General features: G+C 38.0%; 1 protein-coding gene across 4 annotated transcripts in view; it reads left to right on the forward strand.

The window, feature by feature from the left end:
* Positions 1-6,468: 6,468 nt before the first annotated feature.
* The window catches only part of tasp1 (taspase, threonine aspartase, 1), a 29,995-nt gene continuing 16,731 nt past the window's right edge, over positions 6,469-19,732 (forward strand). Inside the window, exons 1-10 of one of the 4 annotated variants that reach the window (XM_076891832.1) lie at positions 6,469-6,487; positions 7,622-7,826; positions 8,020-8,087; positions 9,398-9,466; positions 11,687-11,807; positions 12,551-12,635; positions 12,712-12,791; positions 12,952-13,058; positions 16,790-16,909; positions 19,532-19,610. In XM_076891832.1, the coding sequence (XP_076747947.1) occupies positions 7,664-7,826; positions 8,020-8,087; positions 9,398-9,466; positions 11,687-11,807; positions 12,551-12,635; positions 12,712-12,791; positions 12,952-13,058; positions 16,790-16,909; positions 19,532-19,610 (892 nt within the window). In that variant the 5' untranslated portion in view covers positions 6,469-6,487; positions 7,622-7,663. Of the gene's footprint in view, positions 6,488-6,927; positions 7,124-7,621; positions 7,827-8,019; positions 8,088-9,397; positions 9,467-11,686; positions 11,808-12,550; positions 12,636-12,711; positions 12,792-12,951; positions 13,059-16,789; positions 16,910-19,531; positions 19,611-19,732 lie in introns of those variants that run through there. The other 3 variants (XM_004559772.5, XM_004559771.5, XM_004559773.5) reach the window with 3 other exon arrangements.

Below are 19,732 nucleotides of genomic sequence, written 5' to 3' on the forward strand. Positions count from 1 at the left end.
CTGACACACTTTCCTTGATGTTCAGTGTAAGACAACACTTTTCAAGCTATGCTACCAAGCAATGCAAATGATAAAACAGTTGCAAGAAGACAGACAAGGCATTTTTTTCCTGATATATCACTTTATCATCAGCATATATTTGAAAACCTACTAAAGCACGACAGTGGAAAATCATTCCTATACACCGAGAGGCATAACATTATGGAAAAATAGGCAATCATAAAGACTGGATCTCATGGTCGTGGGTCAGTGACCCAGTGTTTTGTGTTTTGAATTATTAATAGGATTTGCTTTCATTATTATGTAGAATTTCTAGTCTCTTGATTTCTGTGCTTTACCTGTGATCCATGTTCCCTCTGTCTCCTTGTGTCAGAGTAAAGTCCGTGTCTCTGTGCCTTTGTTATGTTTCCTGCTTTACTTTGATAGTCCTGTGTCCTTTGTTAATGTTTTTAGTTTTGCTTCCACCTTTGTCTAGTCATGTTTGATTTCTCCCAGGTGTGTTTCCATCCTGTTTCCCATTCCCTCATTATTCCCCTGTGTATTTAGGCCCTTTGTCTTCCTCTGTTTGTTGTCAGATTGTTTGCATATCATCCATGTCCTTTCTCCATGTTCTTCATCCAAGCCATTCATGTGCCGTGTTCTACGTCTTCTCTCAGGTTTCCGATTCCTTTACATTACTTTTGTAGCTGCCTCCTCGTTTAGGTCTTTGTTTAGTGTAGTTTTTGTCATGTTCCGCTTTTGTTTGTTTTCTGTCCCCACTGCAAATAAAAGCTCATTCACAGTGTCCGCACTTGGGTACAATTTCTCTACACTCCACACGTCTGCCCAGGCAGCCGTGACACTGGAGTGAGCTTGGCAAGGACCAAATTGTGATGGCTAGATGACTGGATGAGAGCAGCTCTTGTGGGGGTATTCCCTGTCCGCAGTGGTCAGTATCTATAAAAACTGACCCAGAACAGCTATTGCTCTTTGTGGCATATGATGCTGCACAGACATTGACCAGTCAGGGTGCCCAGGGTGACCCTGTCCATCAGAACTGGACTACCGAGGTATGATCTGATGAATCCCATTTTATTTTACACTACATGGAGGGCCAGGTGTGTGTGCGTCACTTCACTGGGGAACATCTGACACTAGGATGCTCCACAGGAAGAAGACAAGGTAGCGGAGCAATGTGTTGCTTTGGGTAATGTTCTGCTGGGAAACATTGGGTCCTGTTACTTTGGCACACATCACCTACCTAAGCAATGTCGCAGACCACATGAACCCTTTCATGGAAATGGTATTTCCTGATGACGGTAGCCTCTTTTAGAAGTATTATGCACCCTGCCACAAAGTAAAAACAGTCCAGTAGTTCAGAAATGGTTTGAAGAGCACAATAAATTTGAGATGTTGACTTGGCCCCCAAATCCCCCAGATCTCAATTTAACCAAGCATCTCTGGAATGCACTGGACAAACAAGTTTGATCCATTGAGGCCCCACTTCACAACTTAAAGGACATTTTGATTCCAGATACTATAGCACAACTTTGGGGATCTAGTGGTGTCAGTCCCACAACCATTTGGGACTGTTTTGGCATTAAAAGGGGGACCAACACAATATTAGTCAAGTAGTTCTAATGTTATGCCTGATTAGTATAAAAAAGAAGTGTGCCGAGAACAGGTCCTTGTGGAACACCTGCCTTAGAGATTAGAAAAGATTAATTTTTCATTAATAACACATATTTCCCAATAAGAAAGATAAGATTTAAGCAGTTCTAAGGTTTTGTCAAGTTATGTAACCTTAGAAAGTCTGAAGATAAGAATGTGCTGATTTAATGTATCAGTTGCCTTTTTAATCTCCAGATAGACAGCACCTACATCACCTTTTTATACTGATGAGTTAAGTTGTTTAGTAAAAAAGCATGTGCAGTCTCTGTGGAATAATGAGGCTGAAAATCAAACTGTAGTTGATGCAGACTATTATTTGACTCAATATTTAGAGGTTTCACCAAAACACTTGCTCAGAGGGAGTGTCTTCAAATTTTCCACGAACTTTAACTTCAGCTCCGTGGCATACGATTAGATTTTGGTTGCCAAAGGTTGCTGTGACCTCACAAAGCAAATTTTTGGCAATAAAATCAAGTTTTTGTGGACTAAATTATGAAAACATTCCACATAAATGTCTAAAAGAATAAATGAAAAAGTAATGACATTTCACATCCAAATGTCAAAAGTTTGCATTACATCATTATGCAAAAGAAACATACAAAGAAAAAAAAAAAAGACCAACAAAAAACAAAACAAAACCCAGAACAAGATAAAAGCACCACTTTTCTAGCCAGTGTTCAATACCAGGACAGTGTGCTCAGGAACAGAGCAAGAGACTGATTAAATATCAGATTTGTTCAGAAACTAAGTAGGTGACAGTAATTTTTAAAGGCTGCCTATTTAATTTCTTCCATGTCATACAGTGTATTACACAGATTTGGGCAAACATGGATGTAAACCTCAACTTGACTAGCTGGCATACATTTCACGTCAGTAATTCAAGTAGCTGTAGATTCTTTTCTTGTAACTTTCCAGAGAGCTGATTAAAGGAATAGAAAAATTGTAAAATGTTGCCAAGATTTTCATTATTACTCATTGCCTCTCCCTAATGTAGAACATGCAGATCGCTTATTAAGCCCCATTTATAAAACTATCCCGTTTGCAGCAATACACTAGCTTTTATACATATAATATATCTCAAAGTATCTCAGAATTATAAATTTGAATCACCTAATTAACTTTTTTTTCCCACTTGCTTTTGCTCCTGAGTTAGTCCTGATTAAAAATGTAACTAGAATGATTATGTGAGCTGTTTGCTGATTGGTAATGTGCACAGCCCTCATCCCTTGCGTGGTTTCGAGGTTGGATTAAATAAGCATCACACTGCAAGTGTTCTTTTCATGCAGAATTCTTGTGGGTTGTAACTTTAGAAAAATATGTTGCAATGACTATGACTGTTTATTTTACTTTATTTAATAAAACCCATATCCAGCATGTCTCTTCATACCAGAACCCGCCTGCTTTCTGCCTACTCAGAGCAGCAGGGATTTCATCTTGATCGCTGGCTGAACTCATGCTGATTAGATTTAGCGTGGAGAGATGCTCAGATGTTTTTTTAAAAAAAGGACACAAGATGCTTCCAAACTTCTTTGTATCAAAGCTTTTCTTTCCAGGAGAATGCTGGTCACAGAGAGTTGAGTTATTTCTCCCCATTTTCTTTTTTTCTTTCAGTACAATAGCGCCAAAGCATTTCAAACTTTTGCTTCTTTGTGTTTTTCTTTAATGAATACAAAACATGATGTAAGTCTCATCGAACTGTTGCATCGGGGCTGTTTTTATACAACTCAAATTTACTATCTTTCTGTTCCATTTTTGCTCTTCTGGATAAACCTAGTACAACGCGATTCAAAGACTAACAAAGTCTGTTCTTTGTGACCTGGGTCAAGATAACGAAGTGGAGAAGGCATCAGATGAATCTTATCTCCAGTCTGTGTGGTCATGGCAGATATCATGTCTATTAAAATGAAATTTACTGGCATTTTCCCTCTGCACACCATTAACAACAGCTAGCAGAAGTTTCCACAGAGATTTGATGGTATGCAATACTAAAGCAACCCTCTAAAGCCTGAATGGCCCCTCTTTGGCACTGTGCACCCTGGCCTCAGCCCTCTTTCCATTAATTGGTCAGCAGCACTCTTTCATCTCTGTTAACGTGATCCAAAGCAAATAACATTACAGTTCACATTATGATTAGAGAATGTGCTTCATTTTGGTCCAACTCTAGAACTTCTGCTGCGCCGTAAATATAAAAGTCTGTGTTAGTAATGAATGGGTCTTATGGCAAAGCACAGAATAAGTGTAACTAATTTGATTTAGATAAAAATAGTTTTGCTACATTTATGGTGAATTTTTTTAACGATTTTTCGTTTCTTCAGACAGTATTAGTTTTGTCTCAGCAACAATCTTTGCAAACGTTCAACATGTGCATGGAGCATATTTTATTTACATTGCAGTTCTTGTGTCGACCAAGAAGAAAGAGGGAAGAGGAAAATGACTGGAGAGTTCCTGGCCTGGAAATTTAAAGAGCTAATTGTAGTCACGGATGCTGTAATTGTCTGCGTCTACAGCAACACTGAGTCATTCTTCACAGTGAGGCAAGAACTGAATGCTTCTCTCAGTGGTTTAATTATCAGCTGCCTGACAGGCTCAGCAGAAAATGTTCAAGATGGACATCCCATTCTTTCCTCAACCTCCCCAGGAAACTCCCCAGTAATGCTCTTGAGAAAAACATGTGTAACTGGCTTTGGATGCTGTGGGACTAAACGTTGCAGTAAAAACCTTGAGCAGAAAAGGGTTGTTGATTAAAAGTTTTCAACAGTCTGGTGTCTTGCAAAACACTCAAGTTATATAAGAAGACTGAAGAACCTCAACAATGCCAGTAACAATTCTGGTACTTTTGAAGGCCAGGAAACACAGCAAGAGAGGTGAAATCGGGTCACATCAAGTCATTTTTCGTTTTACAAAATGGCACAAATTATGAATTTGTCCCATGGAGCTTTACAATCTGCCTTCTGTTCTTGGACATTTGATGCTAAGTGAAAGAAAAGAAAGAGAGGATTCCATACAGCAATGCTCCATAACCACATTTAGACAAGGCCTGTCACAGTTATATAATTGTGTGCCTTTTTATTTTTAAAAGAATTCCATTTTGCAGTTTTTGTGTAACCACATTATAATCCAAGACAAAGTGCTTAGTTCTGTTCATGTTCTCAGATTTTTTCACACAGAGTTTAACCCATAAAGGGAGAAATCTATTGTAGAAGAACATGTAAGACTCTCATTTCCTTAATGTTTGTAGGCAACTGTCTTTACAACTTGGTCTAAAGGTATTATTATTACGATGACCACAGGGACATGTAAATGCTGAGCTAGTGACACGAACACATTAACAAGACTGCCGAGCTGTTATTACTCAGTCAAAAAAAACTGTTTGTCCTATTCTGTCAGTTTACAAACTAAAAAGTATGTAGAAGTAATAGTCAAAAATAGTGAGATATCTTGCAGAGGGATGCAGCAGTCTCAAAATTGCGAAGCTTCTGAAGCGTGATCATCGAACAATCAAGCATTTCATTCAAAATAGTCAACAGGGTCGCAAGAAGCGTGTGGAAAAACCAAGGTGCAAAATAACTGCCCATGAACTAAGAAAAGTCAAGCGTGCAGCTGCCAAGATGCCACTTGCCACCAGTTTGGCCATATTTCAGAGCTGCAACATCACTGGAGTGCCCAAAAGCACAAGGTGTGCAATACTCAGAGACATGGCCAAGGTAAGAAAGGCTGAAAGACGACCACCACTGAACAAGACACACAAGCTGAAACGTCAAGACTGGGCCAAGAAATATCTCAAGACTGATTTTTCTAAGGTTTTATGGACTGATGAAATGAGAGTGAGTCTTGATGGGCCAGATGGATGGGCCCGTGGCTGGATTGGTAAAGGGCAGAGAGCTCCAGTCCGACTCAGACGCCAGCAAGGTGGAGGTGGAGTACTGGTTTGGGCTGGTATCATCAAAGATGAGCTTGTGGGGCCTTTTCGGGTTGAGGATGGAGTCAAGCTCAACTCCCAGTCCTACTGCCAGTTTCTGGAAGACACCACCTTCAAGCAGTGGTACAGGAAGAAGTCTGCATCCTTCAAGAAAAACATGATTTTCATGCAGGACAATGCTCCATCACACGCGTCCAAGTACTCCACAGCGTGGCTGGCAAGAAAGGGTATAAAAGAAGAAAAACTAATGACATGGCCTCCTTGTTCACCTGATCTGAACCCCATTGAGAACCTGTGGTCCATCATGAAATGTGAGATTTACAAGGAGGGAAAACAGTACACCTCTCTGAACAGTGTCTGGGAGGCTGTGGTTGCTGCTGCACGCAATGTTGATGGTGAACAGATCAAAACACTGACAGAATCCATGGATGGCAGGCTTTTGAGTGTCCTTGCAAAGAAAGGTGGCTATATTGGTCGCTGATTTGTTTTTGAATGTCAGAAATGTATATTTGTGAATGTGGAGATGTTATATTGGTTTCACTGGTAAAAATGAATAATTGAAATGGGTATATATTTGTTTTTTGTTAAGTTGCCTAATAATTATGCACAGTAATAGTCACCTGCACACACAGATATCCCCCTAAAATAGCTAAAACTAAAAACAAACTAAAAACTACTTCCAAAAACATTCAGCTTTGATATTAATGAGTTTTTTGGGTTCATTGAAAACATAGTTGTTGTTCAATAATAAAATTATTCCTCAAAAATACAACTTGCCTAATAATTCTGCACTCCCTGTATTATACATCAGCAGAAACTATAAGGACATCAGTTCATAGGGGAACAACAGCAACATTGTTATGAACTTCTTCCTTAACCAGACGCTCTGCAACTAAAGGAAATCCGATGATTTTTCAAGTAAGTACCTCAAAGATATAACAGAGTTCCTTCATCTATGTATTGCTGAAGTGGTAGATTCTGAAAAAGCACATAACATGGGCAAATAACAACAAAAACAATATAATAATACACAAAAACTAATCAGTTGAGTGAATGGCACTTAACCATAGGTTGCGGACGTTAACGCATGCGAGAATTAGAATAATTAGTTTTAACAGAAGTTTCTGAATTGGATGAGAGACTAAATGAACTGAAATTGCTCTTGCTTTTCAAATGATAAAAAATACTGACGTCAAATTAATAAAAAAAAAAGCATTCAGCGATGACTTTATTTACCTTTATTTTAAAGCTGTCACAAAGTTGCCAACATCAGTACCAGCGTTTACTCTTTATTCCTCTAAAAGTGAGTCTCATCCACGTGTACCAATGTTTGCGCTGAACGTACTTCCTTAGCAACGTGTATCTGAACCAGGAAGCACTTGTGTATCCTTTAGCTAACTAGCTAGCCGTGGATAGCACAGAGTGAAACTGTCTGACAGTAAAGTTTGTTTCAGTTTGATTCATGCTACGTTTTTGCCTGTAAGACATATGCCAGGTGAATGTCGTGATTAGCAGACAGTCGTGTCGCTTACAGGAAAGAAGGGCACGTTGTAAGTAAGGATTGTTTTATTGGTGTGTTAGCGAGCTAACAAGCAAAACACAAGACTGCTAGCTTGACTCGAAGTAACTTATTTGTCTGCAGTGTCCTTCTTATCAACCGTGCACGTAACACAAACGGAATAACGCCTCTTTATTATAAAACAACGTAAATCATAAAGTGGCATGCTTTGCATTAAGTGAAACGACTGTTTTGAAAGTTATTGATAACGTGAACGTTAACGAGATGAGTGATGTCATGGGTGAGAATGGGTACATGAAATGTGTTTTTTTTTTATCCACCTCTGGCCCCTGACAATTCAGGATGATCCCCGAAGTTTATTGTTTTTTGTAAATGTGCAAACAGTAACATTAAAAAGAATACAGTGCACGTGAAATTATAGTTTTAAGTCAATGGGAAATCTGTGTAGTTTAGAGCTACTTTGCTGGTATACAAGAGGCTCTTTTCCATAGTGTCGTATTAGACAGAAATGACAATGTCCTTTCCTCTTCCAGGTATGCGATGAAAATGATTTTCTTACCACTGTGTGATAGGCAATGATAGGCTTGACAAATTATGCGGGGGTTATGGAAAGTCTAATGAATTCTGCTGAAGAGAAGCAGCCCTCCTCTCCACTGACCAACTCATGGGCCAAAAAACAGGAATCAAGCAAGAGTCAAAAGCCAAATGGCGTTGGTGGCTTTGTTTTAGTGCATGCAGGTAACTATATATACCATAATTAGTAGGCAGAATCAAGCACAAATATAAATGCAAGTATATTTTTGTTGTATGATATTCACAAAACACCTGCTCACATTTTCTCTTTTCTCAAAAGTATTTCCTGGTTTTAGGGGGTCGTCTATGGTATTTTTAAAGCCTCTTTTGTTCTTTTTCTTTAACGATTTACTTTTAGGTGCAGGATACCATTCAGAATCTAAGGCCAAGGAGTACAAGCATGTATGCAAAAGAGCCTGCCAGCGAGTAAGTTTACCTTTATGCCTGCTATAGCAAACTGCAAACTTGCTATGCTACCCATAATCAGTTCAATGTTAGTAAATGTATTTCTTCTGTCTAAATAACTTGACACTATTCTGCAAAATACTAGCTGATTACAGATAACCTCAACATGGACCATAATTTGAGGTAGCTTTTTATAAAGAATGACCTAATTTGCATGTACATTTACTTTAAACTGTAAATAAATATGTTGGTAGTCATATTTTGTTGACACCTTAGAGTCAATTTTTTTTACTACTGGTTTTCTACTCTTGATTTACTTAATGTAGAGATAGACTTAGTTGTTTTCTGTTTGAGATTGTTTACCAAACTTTTAGCATTTCATCCTAAAAATCAATTTATTGGGATTTTTTGTTTGCTCAGTTTCTCTCTGGTCAGATGGGGAGTCTCTCAGAGCACCTGTCTCCGCATATTTTTCTGTGTTTTGACTGTAGTACTCATACAGAATCATTCCAGTTTTTATTTGCCTGTGTTAATTTCATTTTACAGTGGGAAAGCCTTTGTTGTTTTGCATTCTAAAGCACCCTCTTTTACTTATGTTGAGTTTTATTTATTGTGCTTCCATCCTTAATATTGAGCCCCAGGTTATTTCCAGCACTGTTACAACAAAGCAATACAATAAAGCGGTAGATGCATAAGAAGCTTGTTTCAACACGATGCAGAAACAGTTCCCTTTGAAAATGAGTCTTTTGCTTGTATGCCAATGATAATTTCTTTCCTTGTTAAAAGATTTTAGCAGTCTGTCTGTGTTCTTTTCCTCTCATACACAGACAGACGTGTATCTTTTGATTGATTTTACGGGGGCAAAGTGAAAAACAGCATTTATCTAATCAAACGCATTCTTCATCAAACGAAAATGATGTGTCATGTGACAGAGATATTGTCACACACACTTAGATTAGAAAGAGTGATGTGTTATAATGTTCCATTATGAAATTCCTAATAGTTTCTTTAAGTAGTAAAACATGAATTGTGAAAACATAGTTTTGCCAGTTTTGAAGCAATGTGACTTTTAGACAAGTTGTGAGTCTTTTTAATCTAATGTTTACATCCTTTATGCCTCTTTTTACCTAAACCTGTTAATGTAGAGAGTTTTTTTTGTATCTCTTTAGGTTATATTCAAAGTGTATTTGATAATTGCTTTAAGTTGGGTGCTTCAGGGATATTAAAAAATGTCTTGCTCATATAAATAACTGACATTATTGTTCATATGAACTGAGTTTAGTTATATATTTACTGTTTTTCACTATAAACCTGTTTTGTTTCTTTTGCAGGCTGTTGACCAGCTCAAAGCTGGGGCACTTGCCGTGGAGGCAGTGGCTGCAGCACTAGTTGAACTTGAGGTTGGTTGGTTCTGATCCAGATGATAGAAAATTAACTTATATTGACACAGTTTTCAGTTACACGAGATCTACAAGTATGTTATGTCCCAGATACACCTTAAAAACAAGTTAACTTTGAAATCCCAGATCACTGGAATGGTTTGCCTTTCAGGTTCTTGAAATAGTCAGACTATTGAGGGGTGACCACTGCACAAATAAATGCTTATTGAGACTAACAACAGTGTCAAGAAAATGGCAGGAGAAGACAAATTTTAAATAAGTCCACTGGGAACCTATTTGACTGCCACCTTACTCTTGAAATATACCCTCCCTGGAGTGTTGAGAAAGTACAAAGTCTCAAGTGTTTGGAGATGTGGCCAATGAAAGAAGGGTGAAACACAACTGCCACTAAATAAAATTCGTAACTTGAAGTACACTAGTAAGACCTGGCCAAGAAATACCCAGCGACAGATTTTCTTTTAAAAGATTTTATGGTCAGATGGCAAGAAAGTGAGTCTTGATGGACCAGACGGATGGGCTCCAGTTTGGATCACTAATATCCGCAGGGCAGCACTTTAAAGCGTAAAGTGTGATGGTATGAAGTGCTACCACTGAGGATGAGCTAACTGGACCTTTTTGTGTTGAATAGCGACTAAAATAAACCCCCAGTCTTACTGACAGTGTCTGGATAATACTTTCTTTAAACAGTAATACAAGTTTGCATTATTCAAAATAACCATAATCTTTGCTGGCTGTGGCAATCCTCCATTAAGATGAAGTTAAGATATACTTTAAGAAAAGCTTTTTTTAAAGTAGTAAAACAAAAAGCTAAAATAAGCAGAATGTATATATAGCTTAATAAATATACATTATATGCATTCAAATAATGGTCTTTTGGGCTGTTCTCAAATCCATTTGAAAGCCTTTGATTGGAGCTTCAGTGAAAGACAGTCTTACAGAGTGAGTGCTTTTAGGGCTCAGAGCAGCTATTCTATATAAATGAAGTGTGGCTACACAAACTGTACTGACTGTTTTTGAATAACTGGCAAAATATTAAAAACTGTATTTTTATTTTGCATTATTTATTTGTTAAACTTCCTCTAAAAATTGAGCACAGCCTGTCTGGAATAAATGTATTTATGAACTGAACTATAGGCTTTTAAGGCAACAATAGTTGAAGTTATTACTTTAGCTCTCTTAGCAAATTATAGGCTGCTTTCTAACCTTCCTTTTATTTAAAAGAAATCTTGAAAGAGCAGTTGTTTCCTTTGCAAACTGATCATTTGCAAAGGAATGGTTTATTTGAAGAGTTTCTGTGCATCATAAGACAGAAACAGCAGTTACAAATTGCTGGACTTAACCTCGAGTACAGTTTGGATGAAGACCCACTGTGTGCAAGTTCTGACCAATACTGTAAAAGGAGTAGCGATTCTTGTGAATTGTGAATGGAATGATTGATAATGGCCGTCTTGCCACAGCATAAGCTCATCAGTCCTTTGGCCAAATGAGCTGACTCTTAATGAAACACTTTCCTCTTGATGTGTCCATATTTCATATTACATACTTGTTATTTTCTGATTTAAAAAATTATTTTTTGTAAGCTTTCCATGCTAGCTGAGATAGACGTACCCTTTTTGTCTTTGCGAAACTGAATACATAAGAAATTCCTTAGAAAGCAGGCAATTAAGAAGTAAATCTAGAATGAAATCACTGAATTGGCCTCAAAAACAAATCATAATTGGATGGTATGAAAAAACACAGGCGTCTGCTTTATCATTCTCATTTCCCCAGAATCTCACAAAATGTACAGTCAGCAGAGTAATAACAGTGTGCGTGTCCCAGGGTCTGATTGCTATTGTGTCACAGAAAGAAGTTTCACAACAGCGGTTTTTGGTTCATAACACTTAAAGTGGTGCTAATTATCTTTCTTTGATTGTTGGTTTTTGGTTGATCATTGTAGCAGTTTTCCTTTAGCAGATCTGTTTTGAAAGTATCCGTGTGTTTGTAAGTGTTGTTGCCTAACCTTCTCTGTGGTAAACATGCTAAATCTGAACGATTTGACAAAGTGACATAGACTTACAATGACCAACTGAAGATCATAAAAAAACAAAGAATGAAGCTTTCTTTTGTGGTTAAAATTAAAAAAAAAAGAGAAATTTTTCTTCATCATATTCACACTGACAAAACGGTTCATGACAGGCACTGTCTTATTCTGGACTCTGTTCTTTTAATTGTCCTTAGGACTCTCCTTTCACAAATGCTGGCATGGGCTCCAACCTTAATTTGTCAGGGGAAATTGAGTGTGATGCAAGTATCATGGATGGAAAGTCTCTGCATTTTGGCGCCGTAGGAGCTCTTAGTGGTGAGTTACTACATGTGTGGTGATACTTGCATAATACTCATACATTATTGTGCTACATGCACTTCAGTCACCTGGACATATTGACAGTAAGACAAGAATCTAGGTCATATTTTCCTGACAGACTTTTCTACTATTTAAAAACCGCTGGCACCATTAATCATTCCAGTGTGGGATCACCTCATTTTTTTTTTTTTTTAGATGAAGGGCAACCAGGAAGTGTTTTTAATATGTTAATGTTAATACAATCACTGTATTCTGTGTTTTTCTTTAAGGCTTTCAGCAAATGCTTTTTTTTTCCCTTCCCTTTTTTTCTGCTTTTGCAAGAACTCCAAACAACAGATAAGGTGTGAAAACTGACACTTACCATGCAGTCCAAAATACAACAGATTGTTTTGTTTTTTTTAGCCAGGTCTGCATCATGTTAAGCATTTGGCTTAGCTAGCCAAAATGTGCTTTTTATAAAGTCTCGGAATTCTGAAAAAATGAGTTTAAATGGGCTGAAAGAGATTCAGAATTCATAGCTCTACATGTGTGACGATTACTAGCAAAAACAAAAATATGTTACAAAGTAAAAATGTATATATTCATCTTCTAATCTGTTTAGTCTTTTTATTGATTTGCCTCAAGGGTCACAATGATATATGATGTTTAAAAAAAATAGTTTTGGTGTCTTGATTTATTCACACAGTAATACCATCACTTACTGTGAACTGCAAGCCCTGTAAAAATTCTTCTTCTTTCAGGTATAAGGAACCCAGTAATGGTTGCAAACCGTCTGCTGAGTGAAGCACAGAAAGGGAAACTTTCAGCTGGCAGAATACCACCCTGGTGATTATTGCGGTTAATGAATAACTTTGCGTTAATGTGATGGTGTCCACCCCTAATTTAATTGTTGTTTTCTCAGCTTTTTAGTGGGGCGGGGAGCACATGATTGGGCTGTCAGCCATGGAATACCACCATGCCCTTCAGATAAAATGGCCACCAGTAAGTACTTTTGCACTGATTCGCAAACATAAATTATCCAAGACGCGAATTAACCGCAGTTATAAAGTGACCCCAAAATACTTGCATTTAAAAATATCTAGAAAAACATGGTTGAATTTCTGTGGATGCAGGAAAAAAAAAACTATTTTGTCACACCCAGAGTTCAGTTTATCTGCATATAAGAGGAACAAGCGAAAGATGGAGCTGGCAGAGAAAATGGACACAGGACATAATCAGACAAAGAAAAGACGACAATCAAGTGAAAACGTGAGTGATATGTTGTCAGTTAAAATTTTAACAGTAGTAAGTATATTCTTTCTCAGCTGTGTTATATCCATTCTAACAGTCAGCATGGATAGTTTGCTTTTATTCAGGTAGTTTTTCCTCTCAGCAATCAAATTGTCTTTTCTTCATTCCACAGATTTGACTGTTTTACCATTTATGTCAAACAAAATGCTCTGAACAAGTAGCATTCATTATAATAACAAGGTTATACAGACTTTAGCACTAGCAGTTTTAAAGTGATGGCAGGAAGGAACAGGGACTTTAAAAAATAAGACAGATGGAAAAGTAAGAGAAAAGTAGCAGTTTAACAAAATAAAAGCTTTCAAAAGTGGGATAACAGCCACATATCCACAAAATTCCTTCTGAATAATTCTGAATTTTATAAGACATTTGAAAAATGTAGCAGCTAGAACTGTTAAATAAACTTATAAAGGCAACATCTAATCAATATACTTGGAGCTGTTTGTAGCATTGAACAGAGCAAGCAGTACTCGGACTGTGCGCTGGAATGAAACCTAATGTGATAAACCCAAACCTTCAGACTAACAAAGGCTAGAAAGGGCAGAAACGACAAGAAAAAAGTGCATGTGATTATTATATCGGCAGAAAGTTGAGTCTTAAATGGTTTAATTAGAAATCAGCATGACTCCACATATGACGACTCCACTTGGTGTGTGTTTTTGGTGGTGATTGATGTGGTCAGAAACTCAGGTTATTAAAGGTTATGCAATAAGATATACAGTTCCTATAAAAGCTGTTTACCTATTTAGATTTTTCCCCTTTTGTTCATTAAAAAAAAATAATGGTCATTATAATTTGGCTTTTTTGTTTTTTATGAGAATTTACAAAAACACCTCTTTAATTTATTAAAAACACATGATGTAAAATAACTGAATATTTTCACCCCCTTTAAAGTGACTGACCTATTTCAACTGAGATCCAGCCAGTTGGTGCTAGCAGTCTCACAATTAGTTAAATGGAGGTAACCTGAGTACACTGTGTCTCATGTGATTGTAGAATATAGACATCTGTATCTGGACTGTCCAGGCATAGGTTAATTGGCATTCCTGGCTACAATAACACCATGAAAATAAAACACTCCAAGCAGCTCTGAGAAAATGCAGTTAAAGAAGGAGTTCTTTAAGAAGCGGAGGATATATGGCATGTGTCGTCATAAACTGATTAACAAGGAGGAGACAAATGTGAGATGCCACTAAGACACCTGTGACTGCTCTGAACCTGTTGCCCAGGTTCTAATGGGACAGCAGCACAAACAAAGCCAGTCTGAATTAAAGTTTACCCAGAGGCATGTGGGAGACTCAAAAGTCAAGTGGAAGAACAGAAGGGGTTGTCTAAGAAAGAGTTTTGCGGGCATCAGACTCAATGCTGACACCAAACACCAAACACCAAACACGTCTGCAAACACGCCACCCCATCGTGAAGCATCATGATGTGGGGATGCTTCTCAGCAGCAGGCCCTGGAAGGCTTCTAAAGGTAGAGAATAAAAGGGAAATCCTGGAGGACATTCAGACTCAGTCTGCAAGAGAACTGCTACTTTGCAGAAGATCTGTTTCTCACCAAGTCAGTCTCTTGAAGCACACTGCGAAAGCTACATGGAAGTGGTTTAAAGACAAAGTGAATGTTGCGGGGCGTCCGAGTCAAAGCTCAGATTTCAGTCTGATAGGGAATTTGTGGCGGTTTTTGAAAAGGGCTGTTCATGCCTGACACAAAGATACATTTTCTCAGTTCTCATGTTCTTCCCGGGGCATCAAAGACAATTGCATTACGAGACAGCTGTGTGGACATTTCCAGGAAAGATTGTTGAGAGTTAGTGCTGACTTTCAGGGCTCCTAGGAGCACAGCTGAAGGGTGGCCTCATGATGAGCTGAAACGCTAACTCCCTCTGCTCCAAACTCACGAGCAGAGGAAGCAGCACAGAAGAGGGTGGGAAAGTTTATCTTGGTTCAGATGTGATTTGTGTTAAATGGAGTAAAACGTGTAAACAGACACAGCCTGATTTGCTTCATTGGATCTGTTTTTGAATTCTATTGTGGTTTATTTAGTTCAGTTACATCAATCGTCTTTATTAATGATATATCCATTAAATGAAAGACTAACATCTAGGACCAGCTGTTTGTTGACTTAGCCGTGATCAAATGGGGTTTGATTCGGTGATTGATTTTTATGTCAAATAGCTAGTTTGCTTAATTAGAGTTAAAAGATTGAGTCACCCAGTTTTCATCTGTCTGCTATGTTTATTTAAAACTTACATATGACAAACACTTAAGATTAATAAGTGGCCATTTGGTGCAGTTAAAGCTGATCTGGAAATAGCTTGTACTCTGATGGGGACGGTCCATGTTGAGAATTTTAATATACTTTACCTCATCTTTAATGTTTCCTCTGCCACTGACATGTAAAATCAGCTAATAGGAAATAACATTATGTATCAAGAATGACTTATGAGAGAGGGATCTCAGAAAAGAATGTTATTGCAGCCTGGTTTTAATTTACATGCAAGGCCTTTTCTTTATGGCTCTGTCTTTTTGCCAGCCAGTAAAATCTTTCCAGGGTTGGTACCTGCGTCCTCATGGTGAGATTAAGTGTTATTTTTCCAAAGATGTTCACAAGTGTTACGGTCGTCATTTACTGTGGGGTTCAAATACACTGATCATGTATGACAGGATGGTGTCTGTAGCATTTGAAAATAGCTGGCCTTGGATCTTTTTGGCCTCTGGAGCTCAGGTCCCAGGGGTGATTTAGGAGAGCTGAAAGCAGAGGAGACAAGCTGATCCATTGTTGTTTTTTTTTAACTGTTGTCTTTTTAGTCCAAGGTGTAATCTTCAGTTTCTGGTAGAAGCTGGGTTGTGATCATGTGTAATAATGCCAGTTTGCACATTTGCCCTGTAGAAGTTCATTTGTCATGCAGTCTGACTCATGATGGTTCACAAGGAAGTCACTTCCAAAGCAAACTGCAATCAAGGAAGAAAACAGAGGACTGGAATTCCAGCAGCACATCTTTATGAAATGTGAAGAAAGAGTGGTTCATATTTTCATGCAGTGCTGTCTTAATTTTGGAGTCAGTTCCCTTTTAAAATAGACAAGTAGGCAGCTGTTACCCACTAATGATAGCATTTACTTGAATTTAGCACTATTGCCAGCATGCACAGTGTAGTGATATTCCATTTTCATTTTTTTCCCTATAAATTCTTTTACTGCGGTGCTAAAATTTGTTGATGTGTTTTCTAAACGCTTGTTAGTTTACGAGTGTTGGTGGATAACACAACATGTGCAGGGAAGTGTAGCCTAGGTCATTTTATGCCGTGCCCTAAAAACACATTATTGCAAGGTGCTAATATTTACTGAAATGGTGGTTAAAAAAGCCTAATAGAAAACAGTTTTTAACAAAAAATAGGAGAACAGCTCATTGACACTGTCACTTCTTCAGGACTGGACTTAAGAGGTGCGAATTAATGAATAGTTGTGAAGACGGTACAAGCAAACAGATGCATACAGAGGTTCCTTCACCTACTAGTGTGATTGTTAGTCAAAAGTTAACATCTCAAGTTCAGAAGGTGATGTTTTTTTGTTTTTTCATTTTGCCACCTCTTATAGTTATAGTTACTTAAAATTGTCATTTGAAGATGTCCTTTTGAATTTCTTAGCTCCTTTTTTGCAGTTCATGTGACTCTTTTCCTTTACTGTCATATAGGGAAATGGCTCAGGGTGCCTCGACACAGTTGGAGCTGTTGTTGTGGACCTGGAGGGGAATGTAGCTGCAGCAGTGTCCAGTGGAGGCTTGGCTATGAAACATCCCGGCAGGGTTGGCCAGGTAATGAAGCCCTTTCCTTCTTTTTATTACAATATCTTTGTCCAGATAATGTCTTTAAATAAATGTTTAATGTAACTCAATTAAATAACTAAAATTATATTTGATGCACTTATTACTATAGACATCATTTCTTCTGTAGTGAAATATTTCAACATTGTGAGATATCGTTTCTATGTTGTGCATACAGGGCTCTATTTAGAGAACAAAATAAGTGCACTGTGCACCTACATACTGTTTGCGTTTAATGCTAATGTTATGCTGCTGCCTGTAATTGAAGCTCAAAAGATGTCTGTCCGTATCCAAATTATTGCCGTCTAAAAGAGGGAGAATTATTTTTTTTTTTTTGCTCCAAATTATGGGCCTCTGGCTTGGGGATAATTTCAGTTTCATGTGTGGCAAGTCAGTAAATCCATTGGAAATGTTTGTTTTTAGTTTGCATGTTCTCCCCGTGTTTGCGTGGATTCTCTCCAGGCACTCGGGCTTCCTCCCAAAGACATGTAGTTAGTGGGGTTAGGTTAATTGGTATTTCTAAATTGTCCATAGGTGTGAATGTGAGTGTGAATGGTTGTCTGTCTCTTGTGTTAGCCCTGCGACAGACTGGCAACCTGTGCAGGGTGTAACCTGCCTCTCACCGTATGGTAGCTGGGATGGGCTCCATCCCCCCCATTGCGCCCCTGACAAGGCTAAGCAGGAGAGAATGGATGGACGTATGCCTGTTTGACTTTAACAGGCAAACATTTTCCTCTTCTTTAATACAGACTTCTTTTCTTCAAATAAAGGTGATATACTAATATAAAAAAAGGCTGAAAAGCTGTAATGTAACATTCTTCCGTGGAGGGGTAAATCTTGGTCTCAAAGCTAGTGTGCCTCCTTCAATTCTCCATAAATGTCCACTGGTCATTGATATTGTTGTAAGTAATTTTACCACCAATTTTTTTTTCAACATTTAGTTGGAAGAGATTTTGTTTTTATTGTTTGTTTGTTTGTTTTTTTGTTTTTTTTGCAAGTAGTGCCTGTTTAAAATCATCCAATTCATTGGGATTCAAATCTGGACTTTGATGGTGTTTGCATAACCTTCTATTTCTTCTTTTTTGACCCATTTCTCAGTGAATCTGTTAGACCCCTTATGATCATTATTCTGTTAGAAGAGCCAGCTTTGCTTTAACTTCAACTTTTGAACAGATGGTCTCACATTATCTTCAAGCACTCTTTGATACGATGCTGGTTTATAGTAAAACCGATGCCTGCAAGCTGTCCAGTCCCAAGGGCATCAAAGCACATTCACACCACGATGTTTTACAGCTGGCATGTAGTTCTTCTTTTTGAAAGTCTGTCTTTGCTCTGTGCCGAACATGTCTCCTCTCACTGTGGCCAAAAAAAACCTCACTCTTTGTTTTTTCTCTACCTAGGTCACGTTATTCCCAGTGGTCTGTTCTTAGTTGTCCAAAAACAACAACAGAGCAGTACTATAGTTTTGCCAGTGAACATATAGAGACTTTTTCCTCTTTTTGACATCAGTGTGTTTCTGCAGCTTTTGTTTAATTTTTTTGTAATCAGTCAATTTTCCATGCTTATGTGTTTTTTTTTGTCTGAAGAACAGTGTTGCTTGAAAAAAAGTGTCATTTTTGCTTCAAATTTGCTGCAAGCTGTTAAAAGAATTCCAACCGTTAAACGCAGACATTTTTGGGCGACTTTGGTGGGGACCAAAGCAGAGCTAAAAAAGAGTTGTATATTAGCTTTTGCATTAGATTCCAATCCCATAGTTGGTGGGGAATCTGGGTATAATGAAACTGAAAGCTCAGCAACCATTAAGGACATGCTCTTTAAATGTAACCTGCTTTTGGAGGAAAGTCAAAAAGGATAGAGTTGGAGTGCAAAAAATCACCCTGGGCTTTTTAGACTTGACCAGAAATGTGTTATCAGTAGAGAGGTGGCGCGTCTGCAGTATGTTCTTTGTTAACTCACTATCCACTAAAATCATAGGAGGAAAACAGTGTGCCAGGGTTGTGTGTTACGTGAGTTTTGATCCCCTCTAGTGGCCATAAGTCTAACTGATCAGTGCACCTTATGAAGGGTTAAGGGCAGCAGATTGGACTTTTTCAGGAAGCAGCGGTTGCCAGTAAAGACCCCCAGAGTTTGGTTCCCTTTCTTGTATTTCTCCCATTGCTGCCTGTAATTAACAGAGCTGAAATTTTACTTTTTAATGGAGATAGTCAAAAATAACAACTAGTGGTCTGGGCTCTACTTAATGTTAATTCAAAACTTTTCTTTGAAGAAGAACTTTTACTTCGAGGAAACAAAGGAAGTTGTCATTTTCTATTAAAAGCAGCTTTACGGGAAAAAACAGCCATGTAACAGTTGAGGCTGAACAGAATGAATGAATCAGTGGGATTTACTGCCTCAACCTAATTATCACTTGTAGTGTTAGGAAAACCTGAAGCTCAGAGCAATAGAGCTAGAAAGCCTGGCATGCTGCTTTAGTTAAAGATGTGCAAATATAAATAAGTCTGCTATAACCAACCAGTAACCAAAGTTACTCTTTAAGAAATTATTCTGCTTATTTCAAGGCAAAAGCAATAATCCTTTTCATCTAAGATGTCTTTTTTGTTTTCCATTTCTCAGGCTGCTCACTATGGATGTGGCTGCTGGGCTGAAAATGCCTGTCATATGAACTCTTACTCTACAGCAGTGAGTACCTCAGGTAAACCAGCACATTCTCTGTAATCCACTTTTACAGTTGTGTGTGTTTGTGTGTGTTTGTTTCCACTCTGTTCACTCTGGGTTCACTATTAGCCTCTCTTTTGTTGTTGAGGATGATATGAA

The sequence above is a fragment of the Maylandia zebra genome, linkage group LG13, assembly GCF_041146795.1.
Source record: "Maylandia zebra isolate NMK-2024a linkage group LG13, Mzebra_GT3a, whole genome shotgun sequence".
NCBI classification, from domain to species: domain Eukaryota; kingdom Metazoa; phylum Chordata; class Actinopteri; order Cichliformes; family Cichlidae; genus Maylandia; species Maylandia zebra.